This window comes from Contarinia nasturtii, unplaced genomic scaffold (genome assembly GCF_009176525.2).
Source record: "Contarinia nasturtii isolate CC-2019 unplaced genomic scaffold, AAFC_CNas_1.1 Cnas_scaffold_533, whole genome shotgun sequence".
NCBI lineage: Eukaryota > Metazoa > Arthropoda > Insecta > Diptera > Cecidomyiidae > Contarinia > Contarinia nasturtii.
The window spans coordinates 3,576,050-3,595,937 of NW_022197885.1; the positions used below are offsets into that span (position 1 = coordinate 3,576,050).

The window sequence follows — 19,888 nt, forward strand, 5'->3', positions numbered from 1 at the left end:
AGAATAAAACAATAAATTTCATGTAATTTACCTATTTATTTATTCATACTCATTGTCTATTTGAAAATAACTTATAAAATCATGTTATTGTTTTAAATTTAAAGAAAAAAAAAGATGTTCTTTGGACAAAATTGGAGCTGAGAAAATCTCAGTCTGAGATCACTAAAATATGTAGCAAATGCCAAGAAAAAAATGTATTGTTCTTTTTATCATTTTCACACAAATCTTAAAATCGACTATGACTAATAAGAAATTATTGTTTTATCTCCGTGAACGGAATTTGGCCTGGAATGTGTTCCCAAAATTCGTTTGATGTCATTGAAAAAATGTCGACGGCGGTATTTCTGTGTTGATTTAATTATGAGCCTTCGCAGTGTTCAAACGAACCGGCAAGACGGCCTTTGCTCAATGCTTCAACTAGAATGTGAAGCCGTTGTTCTCGTTCAGTGTGTCGCCGTTCAAGCGATGACACCTGCAATTTGTGTTTTGTTGGCATTTTCAAACTTATAATAAATAACATGTTTTTTTCGTTAAACATTTGTGGCAGTGAATTTTGTGGTGGTAATAATCTCCAATAAAACATATACGTGTGTGCGTAAGTATTTTTTTAATGTGATGTTAGTGTAATATGTATTGCAAAATCAAAATAACTGGAAAATATGTTTCAAAACAAATTCTGCTGGTGATAAACAATATAACTACCATCTAAATCTTATTATAATAAATTTAACGCTAAATTCTCACAACCAAAAAAAAAAAACAAACAAACACCAAAATTAACGTCAAATTTGAGTTGTTTCTGTGCTCGTGACATACATTTCTCTTTCTTCATTTTATCACAGAAGGTTTGCATTGAGGACAATATGAATTGTTCTAATCTTATTATGTTCAAATTAAATTCAAACTTGAATGTACCAAGAGGAAAAAACACTGTCAAAACATTCAATTAAATCGCAGTTTTCATTTTGCTCCATGATTTCGGACGGTTTCTCATTTCATTTACAAATTACCGATACGAAATAAAGAAGAAGAAAAAAACATAATAATAAACACACTGTTATCTCTATATAATTTAAGTGTGTCAGCTATCACTATGGAGCATCATAAAATAACAACAAAATGTGGAAACAAAACGTCTATAAAACACATTACAAAATGTTGATTAATTATGATAATTGTAACCGCAAACTTTTTCAGTTTAAGTGTACCGAATGACGGAATTCAGTGCAGGTGTTTTTTTTTCTTCATAAAACCACTATCATTTCAAGTGCCAGCGGAAATTGACTATCAAAAAATATGATCTTGACACAGACTACATTTATCCCTCGTCTCGAAATGATAAGCCAATTGAGATTTTGTGAACTTTGAAGTGCATATAAAAAAGAAGCATGTTAGTTAATTTTGTTATTGCATAATGTCAATCGTTTGATGTGCTCTGTATGAGATCTATCTATAGTTATGGTTTTTTAAGCGGTGATGGTGTTGAATGCTATGACTTTTTTACCTTTTGCTTCAATGCAAAATAATCGATTGGGATTTTATTGTGCTTTTGAATAATTGCAAATGCTTCATCACGTTCAGCTAAGCGCTGTTCCAATAGTCGAACGGTTTCCTTATTTGCTGATAGTTCACGTTCATGGGCCGATTGAAGAATTTTCAACTGAAAATTATAGTGAAATTGGTGTTTTTTTTATGGTGGCCATGAAAATATTCGCAGAATATATAATAATAGTCTTACATCATTCAAACGCTTGTCGTGTAATGTTTTGTAATCGATTTCAAGTAGCTTTATTTTTTCCTGTAATTGAACGTTAGACGGACTGGTCTTTTCGGTAAATTGGGCTGGATCATATGGCTTCTTTGTTGTTTTATCTACACGATTACCTGGAAACGGAAAGAACCATAATTTAATATTTTGAATTTGTTTGTGTATCGCTTTGAACTTACTTTCATTCTCCTTCTGTAGCTTTTTGATGGTTTTCTTGCATTCATCAAGTTCACGTGTCAAACGTTGTAGTGCTTTTTCTTTAATTGCCAAATCGACTCGCATTCCGCGCACGGTGGCCAGAAGGTGTGTTTCTTCTTTTGTTGAAATGGTTTGTTTTGTCGATTTTTTGGTTGGCACTGGTTTCGGTGCTGGTGAAACGGCCGGTGATTTTGGTTCAGTTTGTGTATGAACGCTGGATGTCATGCATGATTTCTTATCGACAAGTGACAGCGTTTGGGTGCCACATGATTGTTGATCAATCATGTAATTGTTATTGGACGATTTATGTCGAGCCTGTGATTCAATCTTCTCATGCAAAATTTGATTGATTTGCTGTAAACTGGACATTTTTAATTGAGAAATTATTATCGATCATTATTACTTCACTAATATATTACGGTAATTCCCGTGGAAAAAAACGAAATGTTTCACAAATAAATATTTAAATTATTATCAATTTTTTATGAACTTTTAACCTCACGTTCATTTTTGTGTTAAAATTTATAAACTGAAAGTCAAGTATGAAATAACATTTATATTATCGTTTTGCAAAGAATTGAAATACGAAGAAAACAATTCATTGGAATTCCCTATATTCATTCATTCATTTAAAAAAACTTGAACTAATCCTTAATCAACTTTTTTTGCTTATTCAAGAATTATTAATCGCAATAATTAACAACTATTAATCATATGAATCGATATATACCTCAAGACTTGTGTTTCTAAGTCGCTAATGTGTGTCTCATATTTCGATTGAACTGAACTAAAGCGAGATTGAACATTGGCTAAAATAAGTTGTGCTTTCCGATCTTGTTCTTTGGCATCGCTTTCCAGTTGTGCAATCCGTTGTTCCAATTGACGACGACCGGCTGACATTTGTGCTTGATCTTCGGCCTTCTTTGAACCAACACCTTTTCAACAAGATATTAAAATACAAAAAGACTCAGCGTTAAATAAATGCATTTTAAAATCTATGAAAAATGATTTACCCAACAGCATTTGCATGGCGTCTGGATTTTTTCGTGCCAAAATGCGTTCCATTTCTTTGCATTGTCGTTGCAAGTCCATGATTTGGCGTCCATTTGATTCAACCTCATCAGTTGCACGTCGTTTTTCTTCTCTAGCTGTATCCAATTCGCGTTGTAGCATCGCTTGCAGCTCAAGTGCATCGGCTCGATCCTTTCGTGCCGATTGCAATTCAGTTCGCAGAATATTCGCACACTCATGCAAATGTTGGGCATCAATTTTAAGTCGATCCATTTCATCTTGGATTTGATGGTTTTTATCTCGCATTGATCGATGCATTTGCGATACATTGTCATATTGCAATCGTAAACTATGCAAACGTTCTTCGGTGTCTTTTAAAGTTTCTCGTAAACTTTCAATTTGTTGTTCAAGAGCACGTTCCCTTGTCCAAACGTGTCCAGAAAATGAGCTGGATGTCGACATTGCCGAAGTGATCGGAGTTGTGGGCGAAGCAAGTGTGGCAACTGATGGTGAACGGCTTGATCGTGGTTTTGAAAGTATCGGCAACGACATTGCACCATTTTCATCATGATATACATTTGCTTCGATTTTGAGACAATTCTTTATTGAATCGTTCACATTGTTGTTATTATTATTGTTTTCGTAGTCATTTACATTAAACATTGACTCTGGCGACTTTTTATTCGGTATTTCCAGTTCAAGTACAGATTCATCGATCGCATTTTGTGACACTGCTATTGGTGGTGGTGTTATTGTTGTTGTTAGTGGTGCCGTCATTGGTAATACAGGCTCGTTTTTTCGTTTCTGATTTGTGTTCTTGGTCGGTGTGGCTATTTTCGTACGTGACGTACGAACTCGATCCCCCTGTAAAGACAGTAAACAACAAAAATAAGCCATTTTTATTGAAATTATAGACACATGCGTATTTATATCTTGACATTTTCTGCGGCTGTTAAACACAAACAAATGTTAAGCTATTTTAAATTCTGCAGAAGAATAAAAGTAATCAATTAATTGCGATGCGGCGCACACGTAAGAGATTACGCATAATCAACATTTCATTCAACCAATCTACATTAAAAAAACATATATCAGCAAAAAAAGCGAAGTGGCAATCTGTGTGTATTTTTTTGTTTTGGTTTCTCTCATTTCACATTCCTTATCGCATATACTCTTGCCGACTACTCTCAACCAGTATATTTGAAATAAAATCACTTCTCATTTTTCCAGAGTTTTATTTTCGTTACATCTTCGTTGTTGTGTGCTTGAATTGCCAATCGAACGTTACCGTTTGCCCCTTCCACTGGTTATTATAATATCACAAACCGCATCTCTTCCACCAGCCATGTATTTCTCGTTTGAATTGGCCGGTGCAGAGAAGCACTGTCATGCGTTGATATTCTATATAAAAGCCGAACACAAAACTAAGTGAAGCTTCAGTTGACTGACCGGTTGCGGTCGAGCATTTTAAAACGAGTACGGATTTTTTTGTGCGTATTTATTTCTGTTAATTTTAGTAAATCTATAAGAAAAAATCAGTGATTTCTTTTCAAAATGGAAAAGTGTCTGATTGCAATATTTGTGATCTTCAATTTGATCTTTGTGATCGATGCTGCACCACGAGCCCTTGATGCCAGCGAATTGAGGAATTTGAGTGCAATTGCTGACATCGAAACTCCAGTTCGATATGATGGCGCCCAATTGTGGAGTGTTCATTTTTACGATGATCGAACCAAAAGTGTGGTCATCAGTTTAAAGAGAAATTTCGGTTAGTGTTATTCAAATTTTTATGAATGTACATTTTATGCTATGCTACTACGGTACATGGTGCTTTTCCAATTAAAATGATGTTTTCCACATTATGATGTTAGTGTTTCATAACTCATCTGTGCAACAGACAAAATTGCAAAAATTAAACAGACAAAATTACAAAATAAAAACAACAAAATTGCACTCTAAATCATGTATTAATTACATGCCTTGCTACCGTTTAATTGTGAAGAGAGAAAGAGAGGAAAAAATAAATGCAAACCGTGAACCACGTGATTCATTCGGAATGACGTGCATTTGTTAGATTCTCATCTTTTGTTTGGCCATATCGCATGCGTTCATTGAACAATGAGAAAGAAAGCGAGAGTACGCAATAAAACGGAAAATTTGTTTTTTTTGCTCATATCATTTTTCATTCAATTATTGCGGCCAATAAAATATAACAAAAAGAAGGAAAAAAAAACACCGATTGCACATAACTTTTCATAGAATTATTTTATGTCTATGACGATTTGTCCATTATAGCCCTGCAGTAACTGTGAATTGTAATTTTGCAATGCAATTTTATGATGAACAGTGAATTATTACACACTTGTTGGAAGTTTTTTTTTTCGAGAGAAAAAAAAAGTAATTTCGTGAAATTTTTATAGACCAAATTGTTGTATTTTTATAACTTCCATATTTTTTTAGACGAAAAAAGAAATATTTTGTTCAATTTACTTTCATCGCTCCGGATCAACTATATTAATAATATATTTTTTGTTGTTTTTTTTTCAGATGTTGCACTATGGGGCACGAATGGTTCCGAAGTTGATGTGTTTGTAAAGAAAAATGTTATCGATGGTGTGCGTCAAGTGTTGAATGACAATAATGTTGGATATTCCATCCTCATTGAAGATATGCAAAAACAAATCGAAACCGAAAATCCACCGCAAGCGGAAATTGAAGCTTTCCAAAATCGAAACGGTACGTAAAATTCATAGTTTTTTTTTTAAATAATTTGTCAAAATTCACAAATGACACCAGACACACATGACTTCACACAACTGTACAAAACGCAACGACACTTTCATTTGCTGAGCTCTGAGGCCAATTAAAACATGTTTTTTTTCGGAACTAACAACTAAAATAAATCGATTAAAATCAACAAAGAACGTGGCGTCACCACAAATAAAAAAACTACAACAGTTAAATTAACTTTTTACTAAATATGCACATTTTTATGAGTTGAAAAATCACTTAAAATTCGCAAAACGATCAAACAATCTCCGTTACTCGATCCACTCGTGAAAAGTTGAATTTTGAAACTGATGGAATGAAAAAAATTCGAAAAAGAAATGTCAACGGATGTGTGTGTGAGAGAGTGAGTACTTGTTTGCGCAGACGATTTGAGTGCGTAAAAACCATTCAACGAGAAATAATCCGAGAAAAAAAAATCAAAAAACCATTTCATATGAAAATGTTGCACGTAAAAAACGGAGAAGTAACGGTTGTTTTACTATGCATACGTTTTTTTTTCTCTCACTTGCCGTAGTGAAATGTAAATCGCTTGTTCTTTGCGTGACAGTGCGATTAAAAAAAAACTAACAAATTGCACCTTTCGTGTTATGGATTACAATTAAATGAAATTCATTGAGTGCAAGCATGTGGCACACCTTCCCTATGCGTTCGCGGCCTCCATTGCAAACACTGAATCGACCCGAATGAGAAACGGGAAAGAGCAAAACAAGAATGAACAATAACACATATTTTGTTAGTCATCATCGTAATTCTCCTTGTTTTTGATTGTTCGGTTTTGTTGCACATTTACCTTATCGTGGCCACCACAAATTCTTTTTTTCTCTCTGTGGATGTGTGAATGTGATTGATTTTGGTGTACGATAGGCCATGACACTGATTAGAATACGAATGGTAAATAGTGTTGAAAAAAAGTCATCATAAACAGCGTCAAAAATAACGCATTTGCATTGGTAATGGGAACTATGGCATTAAGTGTAATAAAGGATGTAATACATGCTCATTTTGTTTGATCGATATATTTATTCATTGCAAACACAGTGCCGAATCATTTTGCGAAAATACTGCTGCATCGCGTGAATTGAATGTGTTTGTAGGGAAAAAAGGAATAAAATAAAAGGCAATGCTTTGAATTTTTCATATTTGGAAATGTGTAAAAAAATTTGTGAGTTCTCGTTTGTACACTCAACTCAATTCTATTATTATGCACGCTTTTATAATTCACTTAATAAAAAAAACAACAACGATGTTGAATTGAAGTATTTCGTAATTTCCGAAATCACCTCACAAACACTTGAGTAATAAAATCAATTTTGATTGAAATGGAGTTTTTGCACGTTTTTTTTTTGGTTGTTTCCGCTTTAAATGCACCTCGAGAATAATAACCTTTTGTTGCTTCTTCTGCTTTATCAAACAAAACCAAAATTTCGTTGAACAAATTGAAAAATTAGAAAACCAAAACAAACGAATAAATTGTTTACAGCACGATTTACTGGTTTGTGGCGCAACTATCAAATGCCCGAAACAATTTCGAAATCAGCTTATCAACGTCTTCGAGGTGCATATATGGGCTATAATTCATTTGACGATGCAATGGAAAATTGGCCAGATGCTCGATGGGGTAATAAATTCATATTCTCTATTTTAATTCCTATCTCATTTCGTCATTCGTTGAAGACTATGCGAATCATAAAATCGGTGACGAATGCACTTACTCCACTTTGTGAATGACCAGACCAAATCAAACTGTATCATTCATTGGTAATGTAAACAAAAAAAAATCATAATATGCGAAAATGTGTGTGATATTAAAAGACAAAAACCACAACCAAATGTGTTATGTTTATCACTTTCTTTCAAAACACATACTGAATGCTTTATTTAAATAATTTCTCTTTCTGTCGTCAGTTGGTTTTTCGAAATTTTAATTTTTTTTTGTGTTGTTGTTTTTACTTTTGCTTTAACATAAAACAAAGTCGAAATTTTCAAGCGCAAAAAAGCAACAACAACAAGCAGGCAAATAAAAACCAGTTTAGAAGACAAGAAAAAGACTGATTGAGATAGATTTTGTTTTGAAATTAGAGAGATTTTGATGAAAGTGCACACGCATGTTCAAAAGAAAGTGTTAATTGATGCAATATACATTCGTTCGCTTATGGCTCTGTTTGCTTTATTTTTTCGTCATTTTTAGGTCATCGTTTAACTTGGCGTGCATACCATCGTATCTCTGATATCTTTTCATATTTGGACTATTTGGTTGCAACATACCCTGACTTGTGTTCACTTCAAACGATCGGACACTCAGCCGAACGACGTCCATTAAAAGTTTTAAGGTGCGAAAAATGAGCAGCGTAAAATAAAAGTTCTTTTTTTTTGCCATAATAACTTGCTGATCAAAACAAAATCATTTGAAAACCCGATATGCAAACTTTTCATTTGTTTACAGAATATCGAATGGAAATTCAGGAAATAAGGCCATTTGGATTGATGGTGGTATTCATGCACGTGAATGGATTAGTCCGGCATCGGTAACATACGTTGTGAACGATTTGGTTGAAAATTGGGACGATCAACCGGCACATATTCAAAAGGTGAATTGGTATGTGTTGCCAGTTCATAACCCAGATGGATACGAGTACACTCATCGCACCGATCGTTTATGGCGTAAAAGTCGCTCGAACAATAATAATCAACGTTGTTCAGGCGTTGATTTAAACCGAAATTATGGTTATCACTGGGGTGGCAAAGGAACAAGCCGAAATCCGTGTCAAGAAATATTTGCCGGTCGCGGTCCATTCTCAGGTTTGTAAATATGATAAAAATATCTTTTGCATGACATCAATTAATAGAAAAAAATAATTCTATTCAGAGCCCGAAACCGCAGCCGTTAAACAGTTCTTTGATCGAACCAAAGAAAAATTCGATGCATTCCTTACATTTCACAGTTACGGACAATTTATTTTGCATCCATGGGGATATGACGATGTTGTGCCAGCCGATTATAAAGATTTGGATCGTGTTGGCCGAGAAGGTGCACAGGTTGGTGACCAAATATTTTTCATTAATAAGTTGAAAGCATTTTGAATAAATAATGTGACCACTTTTGGTATATTTATAGAATATGAAAGCATTAGATAATCAAGTTTACCAAGTGGGACCATCGGCAGCATTATTATATCCAGCTGCAGGTGGTTCAGACGATTGGGCGAAAAGCATTGGCATTAAATACAGTTATACAATTGAATTGCGTGACAAAGGGCGTTATGGATTCGTATTGCCAGCCCATCAAATTGAGCCAACAGCCAAAGAGGCTCGTGCATTCGTATTTACGGTATCGCGTGCGGTGGCCAATCTTCGACGAAAAGAATAACGGCACAGCAGAAGAAAAAAACTTCATTTTTGCAGCTTTTGCGTTTCAATTCCACTAATCATTAGTCAATTAAAATTAAACTTTCAATGCAATTAAAAGTTTTCCAAACCGTGCCATTTACGGTACGTAGGATATTAAAAAAAAACCATCATCAAGCCAACGAAGAAAACAAAAACAAAATATTGGTTGTTGGCGCAAAATAAGAACATGCTTGAAAACTAATTGTAACCGACCCCATATTAATTTATTTATATATTTTAGTGTAGTGAATAAATGAAAAAAAAAAATACAAATTTACAGAAGAAAAAACGATGTATAATGCGTATTTGGCATCACTTACTTGTCCGTCAGATTCAAGGTCGTCAATTGTATGCAGTGTTGCTTCATCACGACTGTCGCTGCTCTGTGACTTTGTGGTGTTTTGCGGTGTTGTTTTCTCCGATATTGTCTCCAAATGCTCATTTAAATGCCATGTATTATACACATTGGTACGTTCACCTAATCCATTCAAATCGGCCGTATCATCGATATCATTTTCATTGTCCAGTTCACTGCGATTCAAATTCGATTCGATTTGTTGTTGTTTTGACATCAATAATTCAGCCTCACGTAATATTTCATCGACACTACGCTCGTCCGATTCGTCTGACAATCGATTTATCTCTTCGAATATACTGTCAATATCCAATTCACTGGCCACATCATTTTCATTCGATATCAAACACTTTTGCTCTTGATTTAAAAATTCAATAATTGAACTGCTTCCATTTGTAATATCATCGGCATTGCTTGATGACGGTTGTGTCGACAACGATGCATCCTTACCCTGTTCTGGCAGTTGTTTCATTTTGTTCCATTCATTTGAACGAAGAAAACAACACTTTTCATTCAAAAACAATACACACTCATTGTATTTTAAATTAAAATCACTTTTCAAACATTTGGACGTATTTCATTTCATATGGACAGAATGCAAACAAATAACAAACAATATTTATTAAAAAAAAATAATATCGAATCGATTTTAACACATATGGTTTTTTTTTTTTAAATGTCGATTCGAAATAATTGAGAATTGACAGAGAAAGATGCAATTTGTGTGCGAACCAGACGATTGGGATGCACTTATTTTTGCTATACTTTTTGTTTGACAAGTAAAACACAAACATAAAGCGAAATACGTAATATTTGGATGAACAATGTTGAACAGGCGCGTCAATTGCGCTGAATTGCTGAACAGATGCTACGAAATACACATTTTGACATTTTATTAGGGTGCGTTACAAAACCGAATGTTTCATGCCACTCAGAGAAATTTAATAATGTAAACAATTGTGTAGAACATTGACTTACTAGCCCTGTGTGATTAAAAATTATTCAGTAAATAATTAAAAATTTAATTTCATTTGAAATTTATTTGATTTGTTCCAATAAAAAGGTTAAACATTGTGACAGATAGTAAACTGTCAGCACAACAACAACCACAAGTGACAGATTGTAAGCTTCAGTCGAAACACACGTGTGGTTTGTTGATTTTGTGTTTTTTAATGATAATTGAAACCGAATTGAACGCAACAAAAAATGAGTAATTTAATCGAAGTGGCAATCACAAGTGATACAAACGGTGCACTATGGACTTGTTGTGCATGGGATCCGCAAGCTGGCACACAATTATGTACTTACAAAGGTAAAAAAACTCAAAACAAATTCAAAATAATTTCCATAATTTGAGTGTATCAATGTTAAAATTTCAGGTGGTGGAACAATACCGTCGCACGGTTTTGCGTTTATCAACCAACAATTCATCATAACTGCAGATAATTCAAAGCCATTGTTACACATTTGGCCTGTAAATAGTCAAGAGCAAGTGTCTGGATTACGATTTGTTGTGCCTGGTAAAGTGACATCATTGGCCGTATCACCGGATGGTGTGTATTGTGTGGCGGCCGTTAGTGAAATCATTTACATCTGGAAAATAAGCTCAGGCGACATGCTTGCAATGCTTTCGCGTCATTATCAAACCGTATCATCGCTTGTATTCACCGATGATGGTTCACATTTCATAAGTGCTGGCCAAGACGGAATGATGTTGGTATGGAAATTGAGCAGCATTTTAACCTCAACTGGTTATAGTAATCAAGAAACGGCACCACTGTATTCATTTTCCGATCACACACTTCCAATCACCGATGTCTTCATTTCGAAAGGTGGTATGCGCGCTTGGGCCGCATCAGTTTCATTAGATCGTACATGTCGCATTTACGATTTAGCGTCTGGTACGCTACTTTTGAATTTGGTATTTCCGGAGGCACTTACTTCCATTACCATTGACAATTTGGATACAAATGTTTATGTTGGCACAATTGATGGAAATATTTTTGTATTTAGTCTTCAATCACCGCCACGCACAAGAGAATATCATTTAAATCATGAAACATTGACAACAAAACAACGATTTATTGGCCATAAAGGGGCTGTTACAACACTATCCATTTCTTTAGATGGTGAAACGTTGATGTCGGGCGGAAAGGATGAAACAGTACATTTTTGGCATATTCCAAGCAAACAAATCATTCGAACCATGCCGCATAAGGGTTCAATTACAAATGCTCAATTCGTTTTAGCACCAAAAGCCATGTTCGATCAAGAAACAAAACTACATTTAATGGCCAACAATTTTAAGCGAATGATTGACACACAATCGATTAATACGAAAAATTTTGTGGTTGAAGTTTTAGTTTCACATCCAGCCGATGCAAGCATTAAACGTGGAATTGGTAACGAAAATATTGGCACGATTAATAGTGTTGGCATGTCTAGTGAAACAGCAGTTGGACATGTAAATGGAACTATTGATTTGAATGAAGTGGAACAATTGCGAGCCGAAGTCAGACGATTGAAAAAAATCAACAAAGATTTATTCGAACATTCGGTTAAATCGATTTTTAACAATGGAAAATAATTCAGGTTATAAATTGAAAACAAAGGAAATCTATTATAATGTTAAATTGTAATGAATAAAACACATTAAATAAATAAAAAAAATTCGCAAAAAACATCAGAAAACGAATGCTCTTTGAAAACTATTCAGATGATTATTGAAAGAACGCGCTCCACTAATTAAGCTCTGTCGAATTGAACCTAACCTCAAATTGAAACTGTGTGATAGTTTTGTTATGACTTTTCTTCATGATAGTAAAAAACTTCTTCGTGATTTTGTAGTTGTATTCAACGGGACTTTCAAAATAAAACTCATTTATCACAGACAATTGATAAAGAATCGACGGAAATAACAAGCGATCGAAGTAAGTAATTCAATGAATTCATTTTGTTGTTCTTGTGGCAAATGTGTTTAATTTTTTTTTTAATCACACACTTCTTATTTTGACTATGACGCACTATTCGTATAAAGTCTATTATTAAAAAGATTGAAAAGAAAGTGAATGTCATTATTGGTCAAATACAAAGAGTTCATTGATAAAGTGTTACTTTTAAATTTATATATAAATTTAAAGTGTGCATTTACGCACACACACACACCGGCATGCAAAACATTTGATTATATATGTATAAATGTTCTGTGGAATGAAATAAAACGCAATTGATATGAATTCCAAATTTAATGAAAAATATGATATTCTTTTTGTTTCGGTAAAAATATAAAGTAGCTCGTGATCGAAGTTCATTGGCAAGTTTATTTAAAGCAATTCATTTGCGTTTTCAATTTTGTTTTCATGTGATATCAACACTTTTATCGTCAGTTTTGTTGTACAGTGTCACACCTATACACATAAAAATTGCTGTATTCACTCTGCTGTCACAATATTCTTAATCATTTAATCTGTGTTATTCAACTGCTTGTGATCATTGTTCGCCATATTTGCAGTCGAATTGAATGTGATAAACGTGATGGGTCTATTTGAATTTATTGGAATTGTTGTAGTTTTATACTATTTGATTAGTATAATTTTGTGGATTGTTCTTGATTCGGATATTGAATTATGGATAAAAGAGCGATGGGGAAAACCGATTGGTAAGATCAAATATCGCCGATAGAGATAGACAAATGGAAAATGTGAAATATTAAATTGCCGTGGTTACTTATTAGATTCGTTGAGAGGCAAAGTTGTATGGATAACCGGAGCATCGAGCGGCATTGGAAAGCAATTGGCAATTGAATTGGCAAGAAATCATGTTAAATTGTGTATATCCGCACGAACTGTTGACCGTTTGCAAGCAGTCAAAGAAGAATGTTTGAAACAATCAAAACTATTGCAACCAAATGATATTTTGGTATTAAAAATGGATATGCTTGATATTGATCAACATCAACGCTATTTCGATACGGTGGTAACGCATTTTGGTGGGCTTGATATATTGGTGAATAATGCAGGACGATCACAGAGAGCATCATTCGAAGAAATTGACCTGAAAGTGGACCGAGAATTGTTTGAATTGGATGTATTTAGCATTGTCAATTTGACACGCATTTACGTAAAACATAGCAAAGGTCGAGGTCATGTGGCGTGCACATCAAGCTCGGTTGGATTGATATCAGTACCAAATTCAGCCACATATACGGCTGCAAAGCATGCCATTCATGTGGGTTTCATTTCTATTTTTTTTTTGTAAAGCGTTGATGTTGAAATGTGTGCATGAAAAATATTATTTATTTTCTTAGGGTTATTATGAAACACTTAAACTCGACCACCCAAGTATGGATGTTACATTATTTTGCCCCGGTCCAACACACACCGAATTCTTGCAAAATGCATTCACCGGCAAACATGGACAGGTTTATAATCGTACGGTTCAACCCACCGACCGCCGTATGACATCTGAAAGATGTGCCGTACTGATGGCCACAGCACTCGCGAATAAGTGTCAAATCAATTTTGTTGGACCATTTCCAGTACCGGCTTTGATGTACATTTCATGCTATTATCCAAATTTGCGTAAATTGTACGAAGAAAATGATACAAAATCAATGAAAATGTTAAACATTTTGATTTTTATTGCAGAGTTTTGATGATTTTGGGCAAATCAGGCCTAGCCAAAATTCGTGATACAAACGTACCTCAGAACTAATACAGCAGCACATATCAACCGATGAAACATTTATATTTCGTTTTCTCTCTTTTTTTGATAACAGACATAGTAGATTGTTTTCACAAATATATATGTAGAAGAAAATAGAAATCAACGATGTTTTTTTCCCGATAACCTTCTATGGTTATTTTGCGGCTAATAATGTTGAACAATTTATCACATTAAAAGTATATTGAAATCACAAATAGCATTCTGTTTTTTTGTTCATTTTTAAATTGTTTTTGTACTAAACTACGGCATGTGAAAATATTTTAAATATAAATAAAACTGGAGAACCATTAGTGCCAATCACTCAATTATCGAATGGATATCGTGTTAATTTTCAATTCGGATTTCGATTTAATTTATATTTAGACAACTTCTGCTGACAATGAGATTCATTTGCAAAACTGTCATGATTCCATTCAACTGCACATTTATAATTTAAGATTCAGAACACATTTGTCACGAATCAGCTAACATCTTTCTAAAAATATTCCATTAAAATAAAAATAAAAATCTGAATTAATTCTTACCAATCAGCCTAAAAAAATGAACCGGTTAAATCAACGCCTTCTTCAGTTACCCGCAAAGTATACTCAGTTCAACAAACAATCCAGTACAAATGCGACTGCATCACAAACCACCAAATGCCAACGACAAAGACCATCATCACTTATCGATGAAATAATTCGAATTAATCATGCCGGTGAATTGGGAGCTGATCGAATTTATGCCGGTCAATACGCTGTACTTGGCAAAACACCAGTCGGACCGACTTTGAAGCATATGTGGGAACAAGAGAAAGTACATCGAAACGAATTTGAGAAATTGATCCGAGAATATCGCGTTCGACCAACTGTTATGACCCCGATTTGGAATTTAGCCGGTTTTGCATTGGGCGCTGGCACAGCGCTATTGGGCGAAAAAGCAGCGATGGCATGCACTGTAGCTGTTGAAACTGTTATCGTTGAACATTACAACGATCAATTGCGACAAATCATGGAAAATCCAAATGTTGATAAGGTAGTTTCATTTGATTTTGTTTTGTTTTTTTCTTCTTCTCATAAACTCATTTTATTTCAGGAACTTATGGCTACGATAACAAAATTCCGTGACGAGGAACAAGAGCATCATGACACGGGCATCGATCATGGTGCCGAACAGGCTCCATTCTATAAAGCATTGACCGAAGTCATTAAATTTGGATGTAAAACAGCAATTGCAATTTCGAAAAAAATTTAATTTAAAAACCACTTGTTCGGTTCAATTTAGAAACACAAAATGTTTGTTTTAATGAATGCTTAAAATATTAAATGACCTTATCTATTATGTAATATGACGTTGTTGTTAGTTAATAAATCATTTGTTTTATATTGGAGCACTTGAATGGTATTATCGTATCACACATATCGCATTCGACGTGCACCTATTTTGAGAAATGTGTGGAAAGGGTATAAAAAGGTAGGAATGTTCAGTTAATGGAGTTCAGTTTACGTGAAGCTTTTTTCTGGTGAACAGTGGTTAGAAAAATGGCCCAAAGTACGCTAAGTGTAATATTCTTAATTTTCAATTGTTTCCTTTTCATTGAGAGTGTTCCAACAACTCTTGAAACTCCTGTTCGCTACGATGGTGCTCAGTTGTGGAATGTCAGCCTGTCTGATGAACAAACGAGAAAAATTGTTTTTGATTTAGAAAATGAATTTGGTTTGTGCTTATTATTTCTTGAATAAAAAAACTCGCCAAACATAAAGTGTAAAAAACATTTTTATTGCCAATTTGTGCCATTTTTTATTTCTTTTGGTAGATGTATCATTTTGGCGCACTAGCAACGCCGCAGCCGATATGTTTTTAAAGAAATCGGTCATCGAGAGTGCTCGTCAAATTCTTAATGAAAATAATATTGAATATTCGGTTCGCGTTGAGGATATGCAAAAGCACATCGAGCGTGAGAGTCGACAACCATACAGAGACGGCCAACAAAATTATGGTTTGTAATTTTTTTCAATTAAAACAAACGCAATCGAAGAACGTTTTGAAAAAAAAAATGTTGTAATTAGTAGATTCTTATCAAAATACCAAGTATACTTCAAATTCTGATTGGTAATTAGCAATAATAGCGATAAGTTTTTTTTTCTCGTCAATTTTATAGCGCTCTATTATTTTGATTTTTTTAGGTTTAACTTGGGATGCTTATTATTCGCTCAACGATATCTTATTGTTTTTGGACAATTTGGTTGAAAAATACCCGAACTTGTGCTCTCTCGAAACGATCGGATACTCACACGAAAATCGACCATTGAAAGTTTTAAAGTACGTAACAAATAACATATAAAAATTGCTGAAATATTTTGTTAATTAATGATTATTTTGCAATAGAATATCGAACGGAAAGTCAGGAAATAAGGCCATTTGGATTGATGGTGGAATTCATGCACGTGAATGGATTAGTCCGGCTTCAGTAACATACATTGTGAACGATTTGGTTGAAAATTGGAATAATCAACCTGCATACATTCAAAATGTGAATTGGTATGTGTTGCCAGTTCATAACCCAGATGGATATGAATACACTAGAAATACGAATCGTATGTGGCGAAAAAATCGCTCGAAAGGCAGCAACAGCAAATGTTTTGGCGTTGATTTAAATCGAAATTTTGGATTCAAATGGGGTGGAAAAGGTGTATCACACGATTCATGCAGTGAAATATATGCGGGAAGTGGTCCATTTTCAGAACCTGAATCGACAGCGGTTGCAGACTTCTTTGCCAATAACACAGAAAATTTCGAAGCATTCCTTACGTTCCATAGTTATGGTCAATGGATTTTATATCCATGGGGCTATGATAATGGTATTCCAACAGACGATGCCGAAGAATTGGATTTAGCTGGCAGAGAGGCCTCAGAAGTAAAATATCGTGAAATATTTTTGTCTACGTAACATATAAAATAAAATTGACATTTTTTTTCAGAATATGAAAGCACTAGACGGTCAAGTGTATACAGTCGGGAACTCAGCAGATTTGTTGTACCCAGCCGCAGGTGCTTCTGATGATTACGGAAAAAGTATTGGCATCAAATACAGTTACACAATTGAATTGAGGGACACGGGACGTTATGGATTCATATTGCCACCCGAATTTATTCTACCAACCGCCAAAGAGGCCCATACATTCGTTCACACTATTGCTCGAATTGTGGCAAAATAAGATGTCGAAAGTATAAATGAGAAAAATAAATTTTTGTCACCTTCGTCTATATTTTGTGTTGATCGACGAATGGAATAATTAAGTACCTTACTATTTTAGCAAAATATATTTTCGACAAAAAAGTCTTATCTTCATAATGCCTATAATCTATGATGACCGCCACGTACTTATATTTTTTTATTTATAAAATCGGAAAAGACGATTTATTTTTCATTGAGCCTAAACTATTGGATAAGCATTTTTGTGTTCACATTAACTGTGCACATACAAACTTTGTGTCGACATCCATGATTCATGTGACATCTTCAGACCCCATTCAATAAATCATTTGTTTTAAATTGGAGTACTTGAGTTTTTTTTATCGTATTACACGTCGAATTGATAGTGCACGAGGAATGTGTTGAAATATCGGAATCTGTCGATAGGCTATAAAAGAAACGTTAAAAATGTCAATTGATATCAGTTAACATTGTGCTTTTGGGTAGACAGTGGTTAGAAAAATGGCGCAAAGTACGCTAAGTGTAATACTCTTAATTTTCAATTGTTTCCTTTTCATTGAGAGTGTTCCAACACCTCTTGAAACTCCTGTTCGCTACGATGGTGCTCAGTTGTGGAATGTCGACCTATCTGATGAACAAACGAGACAAATGGTTTTTGATTTAGAAAATGAATTTGGTTTGTACTAATTATTTAAATTTCTTCAATAAAAAAAACGCGTCAAAACTAAATTGCAAAGAAATTCTTAGTTGTCACTAATCTGTGTCGTTTTTATTCATCTGGTAGATGTATCATTTTGGAGCACCAGCCATGCCGAAGCCGATATGTTTTTGAAGAAATCGGCAATCGAAAGTGTTCGTCAAATTCTTAATAAAAATAATATTGAATATTCGGTACGCGTTGATGATATGCAAAAACGAATTGAAGAAGAGAGTTCACAATTGTATGGAGAAGAATCACTTTATGGAAACAATAATAAAAGTTAGTAATTATTTGTAAGCAGCTTTTTACGATTTCATTTATTTTGTAATTTAAGAAATATTCTCTTCAAAAAGTGTACCTATTGTAATTACATTTTATTAGGATTTTTTTCTTATCAGTACTACTTGTTATTATTTTTGATTGAACAATTGAACTCTCGTCAAGAGTTCTTTTTTTTGTAATTTCCGCCCATAAAGTTGAAGAGGATACTATAACATTTTGTAATATTTTCAGGTTTAACATGGGATGCGTACTATTCGTTTGACGATATCTTATTGTTTTTGGACAAATTAGTTGAAAAATACCCGAATTTGTGCTCTCTCGAAACGATCGGATACTCACACGAAAATCGACCATTGAAAGTTTTAAAGTACGTAACAAATAACATATCAAAATTGCTGAAATATTTTGTTCATTAATGATTATTTTGCAATAGAATATCGAACGGAAATTCAGGAAATAAGGCCATTTGGATTGATGGTGGAATTCATGCACGTGAATGGATTAGCCCGGCATCGGTAACATACATTGTGAATGATTTGGTTGAAAATTGGAACAATCAACCTGCATATATTCAAAATGTGAATTGGTATGTGTTGCCAGTTCATAACCCAGATGGATACGAATACACCCGCAAATCCGATCGTATGTGGCGTAAGAATCGCTCAAAGAATAACAATAATCACTGCTTGGGTGTTGATTTAAATCGCAATTACGGTTACAAATGGGGTGGAAAAGGAACATCATCAAACCCATGTTCGGAGATATACGCTGGAAGTGGTCCCTTCTCAGGTTAGTTATACCAACATATTCTTTCATAATATCTCAAAGTTGCTTCAACTAATTGAATTGAACTAATTTCAGAACCTGAATCAACTGCCGTCAAAAATTTCGTAGAAACTTCCGAAGAAAATTTTGATGCATTCCTTACCTTCCACAGTTATGGTCAATGGATTTTATATCCATGGGGTTATGAAAACCACATTCCAACTGAAGACCGAGATGATTTGGATTCAGCTGGCCGACAAGCCGCAAAGGTGAAATAAAAACAATTTAACGCGAAAAAAATACAATTTAGTGTATGGAGAATATATTTATTTGCAGAGTATGAAAGCTGTTGACAAGCAAGTTTATACCGTCGGCAACTCAGCAGATTTGTTGTATGCAGCTGCTGGTGGATCAGATGATTGGGGAAAAAGCGTTGGAATTAAATACAGTTATACAATTGAATTGCGCGACAAAGGACGTTACGGATTTGTTTTACCGCCCAAATATATATTGGCCACTGCCAAAGAGGCCCATGCATTTGTTTTTACTTTTGCACAAATTATTGCCGCCAACTAAATGCAAAATTACTCATTTAATTCGGTCGTTATTAGATACATTTTGCCTGCAAATCGAAACAATACCGAAATGAAATGTTTTTTTCTTTCTTTGTAGTTTTAAAGCATTTATTTTTATTCGATGCTTCTAATCCGA

General features: G+C 34.2%; 7 protein-coding genes across 8 annotated transcripts; 6 read left to right on the forward strand and 1 right to left on the reverse strand.

Annotated features, from left to right (window-relative positions):
- Window positions 1-104: 104 nt before the first annotated feature.
- Window positions 105-10,071, reverse strand: LOC116339456 (putative uncharacterized protein DDB_G0271606). 2 transcript variants are annotated; one of them, XM_031765341.1, is made up of 7 exons: window positions 9,475-10,071; window positions 2,980-3,841; window positions 2,697-2,901; window positions 1,948-2,327; window positions 1,739-1,884; window positions 1,505-1,660; window positions 105-472 (listed from the first exon to the last, which is right to left on the reverse strand). In XM_031765341.1, exons 1-7 carry the CDS (start codon window positions 9,979-9,981, stop codon window positions 359-361), a joined length of 2,370 nt encoding a protein of 789 aa, XP_031621201.1. In that variant the 5' UTR covers window positions 9,982-10,071; the 3' UTR covers window positions 105-358. The 2 variants fall into 2 exon arrangements, with proteins under 2 accessions (XP_031621201.1, XP_031621202.1); XM_031765342.1 differs by having other exon boundaries at window positions 384-1,362.
- LOC116339457 (carboxypeptidase B-like) lies at window positions 4,182-9,448 on the forward strand. Its single transcript, XM_031765343.1, has 6 exons — window positions 4,182-4,745; window positions 5,525-5,713; window positions 7,956-8,097; window positions 8,211-8,566; window positions 8,634-8,803; window positions 8,883-9,448. The coding sequence occupies exons 1-6, from the start codon at window positions 4,532-4,534 to the stop codon at window positions 9,132-9,134; spliced, it is 1,323 nt and encodes a 440-aa protein (XP_031621203.1). The 5' UTR covers window positions 4,182-4,531; the 3' UTR covers window positions 9,135-9,448.
- A 412-nt stretch (window positions 10,072-10,483) lies between the features above and the next one.
- On the forward strand, window positions 10,484-12,200 carry LOC116339552 (WD repeat-containing protein 18). Its single transcript, XM_031765497.1, has 2 exons — window positions 10,484-10,821; window positions 10,889-12,200. The coding sequence occupies exons 1-2, from the start codon at window positions 10,716-10,718 to the stop codon at window positions 12,094-12,096; spliced, it is 1,314 nt and encodes a 437-aa protein (XP_031621357.1). The 5' UTR covers window positions 10,484-10,715; the 3' UTR covers window positions 12,097-12,200.
- Window positions 12,201-12,274: 74 nt separating this feature from the next.
- Window positions 12,275-15,564, forward strand: LOC116339408 (5-demethoxyubiquinone hydroxylase, mitochondrial). The gene is made up of 3 exons (XM_031765261.1): window positions 12,275-12,439; window positions 14,766-15,248; window positions 15,309-15,564. The coding sequence occupies exons 2-3, from the start codon at window positions 14,775-14,777 to the stop codon at window positions 15,465-15,467; spliced, it is 633 nt and encodes a 210-aa protein (XP_031621121.1). The 5' UTR covers window positions 12,275-12,439; window positions 14,766-14,774; the 3' UTR covers window positions 15,468-15,564.
- LOC116339406 (dehydrogenase/reductase SDR family member 7) lies at window positions 12,922-14,430 on the forward strand. The gene is made up of 4 exons (XM_031765260.1): window positions 12,922-13,167; window positions 13,243-13,736; window positions 13,816-14,096; window positions 14,156-14,430. Exons 1-4 carry the CDS (start codon window positions 13,044-13,046, stop codon window positions 14,220-14,222), a joined length of 966 nt encoding a protein of 321 aa, XP_031621120.1. The 5' UTR covers window positions 12,922-13,043; the 3' UTR covers window positions 14,223-14,430.
- A 70-nt stretch (window positions 15,565-15,634) lies between the features above and the next one.
- On the forward strand, window positions 15,635-17,774 carry LOC116339404 (carboxypeptidase B-like). The gene is made up of 5 exons (XM_031765256.1): window positions 15,635-15,929; window positions 16,030-16,212; window positions 16,400-16,535; window positions 16,602-17,130; window positions 17,195-17,774. The coding sequence occupies exons 1-5, from the start codon at window positions 15,755-15,757 to the stop codon at window positions 17,429-17,431; spliced, it is 1,260 nt and encodes a 419-aa protein (XP_031621116.1). The 5' UTR covers window positions 15,635-15,754; the 3' UTR covers window positions 17,432-17,774.
- Window positions 17,775-17,884: 110 nt separating this feature from the next.
- LOC116339403 (carboxypeptidase B-like) lies at window positions 17,885-19,882 on the forward strand. Its single transcript, XM_031765255.1, has 6 exons — window positions 17,885-18,106; window positions 18,215-18,409; window positions 18,644-18,779; window positions 18,846-19,201; window positions 19,274-19,446; window positions 19,514-19,882. The coding sequence occupies exons 1-6, from the start codon at window positions 17,932-17,934 to the stop codon at window positions 19,751-19,753; spliced, it is 1,275 nt and encodes a 424-aa protein (XP_031621115.1). The 5' UTR covers window positions 17,885-17,931; the 3' UTR covers window positions 19,754-19,882.
- Window positions 19,883-19,888: the final 6 nt, after the last annotated feature.

Excerpts from the sequence above, each read along its gene's own strand:
- LOC116339552 (XM_031765497.1), top strand. The coding sequence starts at position 10,716 with ATGAGTAATTTAATCGAAGTGGCAATCACAAGTGATACAAACGGTGCA. Across the intron at positions 10,822-10,888 it reads ACAATTATGTACTTACAAAG|GTGGTGGAACAATACCGTCG; the intron begins GTAAAAAAACTC and ends TTAAAATTTCAG.
- LOC116339406 (XM_031765260.1), top strand. The coding sequence starts at position 13,044 with ATGGGTCTATTTGAATTTATTGGAATTGTTGTAGTTTTATACTATTTG. Across the intron at positions 13,737-13,815 it reads CTGCAAAGCATGCCATTCAT|GGTTATTATGAAACACTTAA; the intron begins GTGGGTTTCATT and ends TTATTTTCTTAG. Across the intron at positions 14,097-14,155 it reads TATCCAAATTTGCGTAAATT|AGTTTTGATGATTTTGGGCA; the intron begins GTACGAAGAAAA and ends TTTTTATTGCAG.
- LOC116339408 (XM_031765261.1), top strand. The coding sequence starts at position 14,775 with ATGAACCGGTTAAATCAACGCCTTCTTCAGTTACCCGCAAAGTATACT. Across the intron at positions 15,249-15,308 it reads AAAATCCAAATGTTGATAAG|GAACTTATGGCTACGATAAC; the intron begins GTAGTTTCATTT and ends ATTTTATTTCAG.
- LOC116339457 (XM_031765343.1), top strand. The coding sequence starts at position 4,532 with ATGGAAAAGTGTCTGATTGCAATATTTGTGATCTTCAATTTGATCTTT. Across the intron at positions 5,714-7,955 it reads AGCTTTCCAAAATCGAAACG|GTCATCGTTTAACTTGGCGT; the intron begins GTACGTAAAATT and ends CGTCATTTTTAG. Across the intron at positions 8,098-8,210 it reads CGTCCATTAAAAGTTTTAAG|AATATCGAATGGAAATTCAG; the intron begins GTGCGAAAAATG and ends ATTTGTTTACAG.
- LOC116339456 (XM_031765341.1), bottom strand. The coding sequence starts at position 9,981 with ATGAAACAACTGCCAGAACAGGGTAAGGATGCATCGTTGTCGACACAA. Across the intron at positions 2,902-2,979 it reads CGCCATGCAAATGCTGTTGG|GTGTTGGTTCAAAGAAGGCC; the intron begins GTAAATCATTTT and ends CTTGTTGAAAAG. Across the intron at positions 1,885-1,947 it reads GCTACAGAAGGAGAATGAAA|GTAATCGTGTAGATAAAACA; the intron begins GTAAGTTCAAAG and ends TTCCGTTTCCAG.
- LOC116339404 (XM_031765256.1), top strand. The coding sequence starts at position 15,755 with ATGGCCCAAAGTACGCTAAGTGTAATATTCTTAATTTTCAATTGTTTC. Across the intron at positions 15,930-16,029 it reads TGATTTAGAAAATGAATTTG|ATGTATCATTTTGGCGCACT; the intron begins GTTTGTGCTTAT and ends TTCTTTTGGTAG. Across the intron at positions 16,536-16,601 it reads CGACCATTGAAAGTTTTAAA|AATATCGAACGGAAAGTCAG; the intron begins GTACGTAACAAA and ends ATTTTGCAATAG.
- LOC116339403 (XM_031765255.1), top strand. The coding sequence starts at position 17,932 with ATGGCGCAAAGTACGCTAAGTGTAATACTCTTAATTTTCAATTGTTTC. Across the intron at positions 18,107-18,214 it reads TGATTTAGAAAATGAATTTG|ATGTATCATTTTGGAGCACC; the intron begins GTTTGTACTAAT and ends TTCATCTGGTAG. Across the intron at positions 18,410-18,643 it reads TTATGGAAACAATAATAAAA|GTTTAACATGGGATGCGTAC; the intron begins GTTAGTAATTAT and ends TAATATTTTCAG.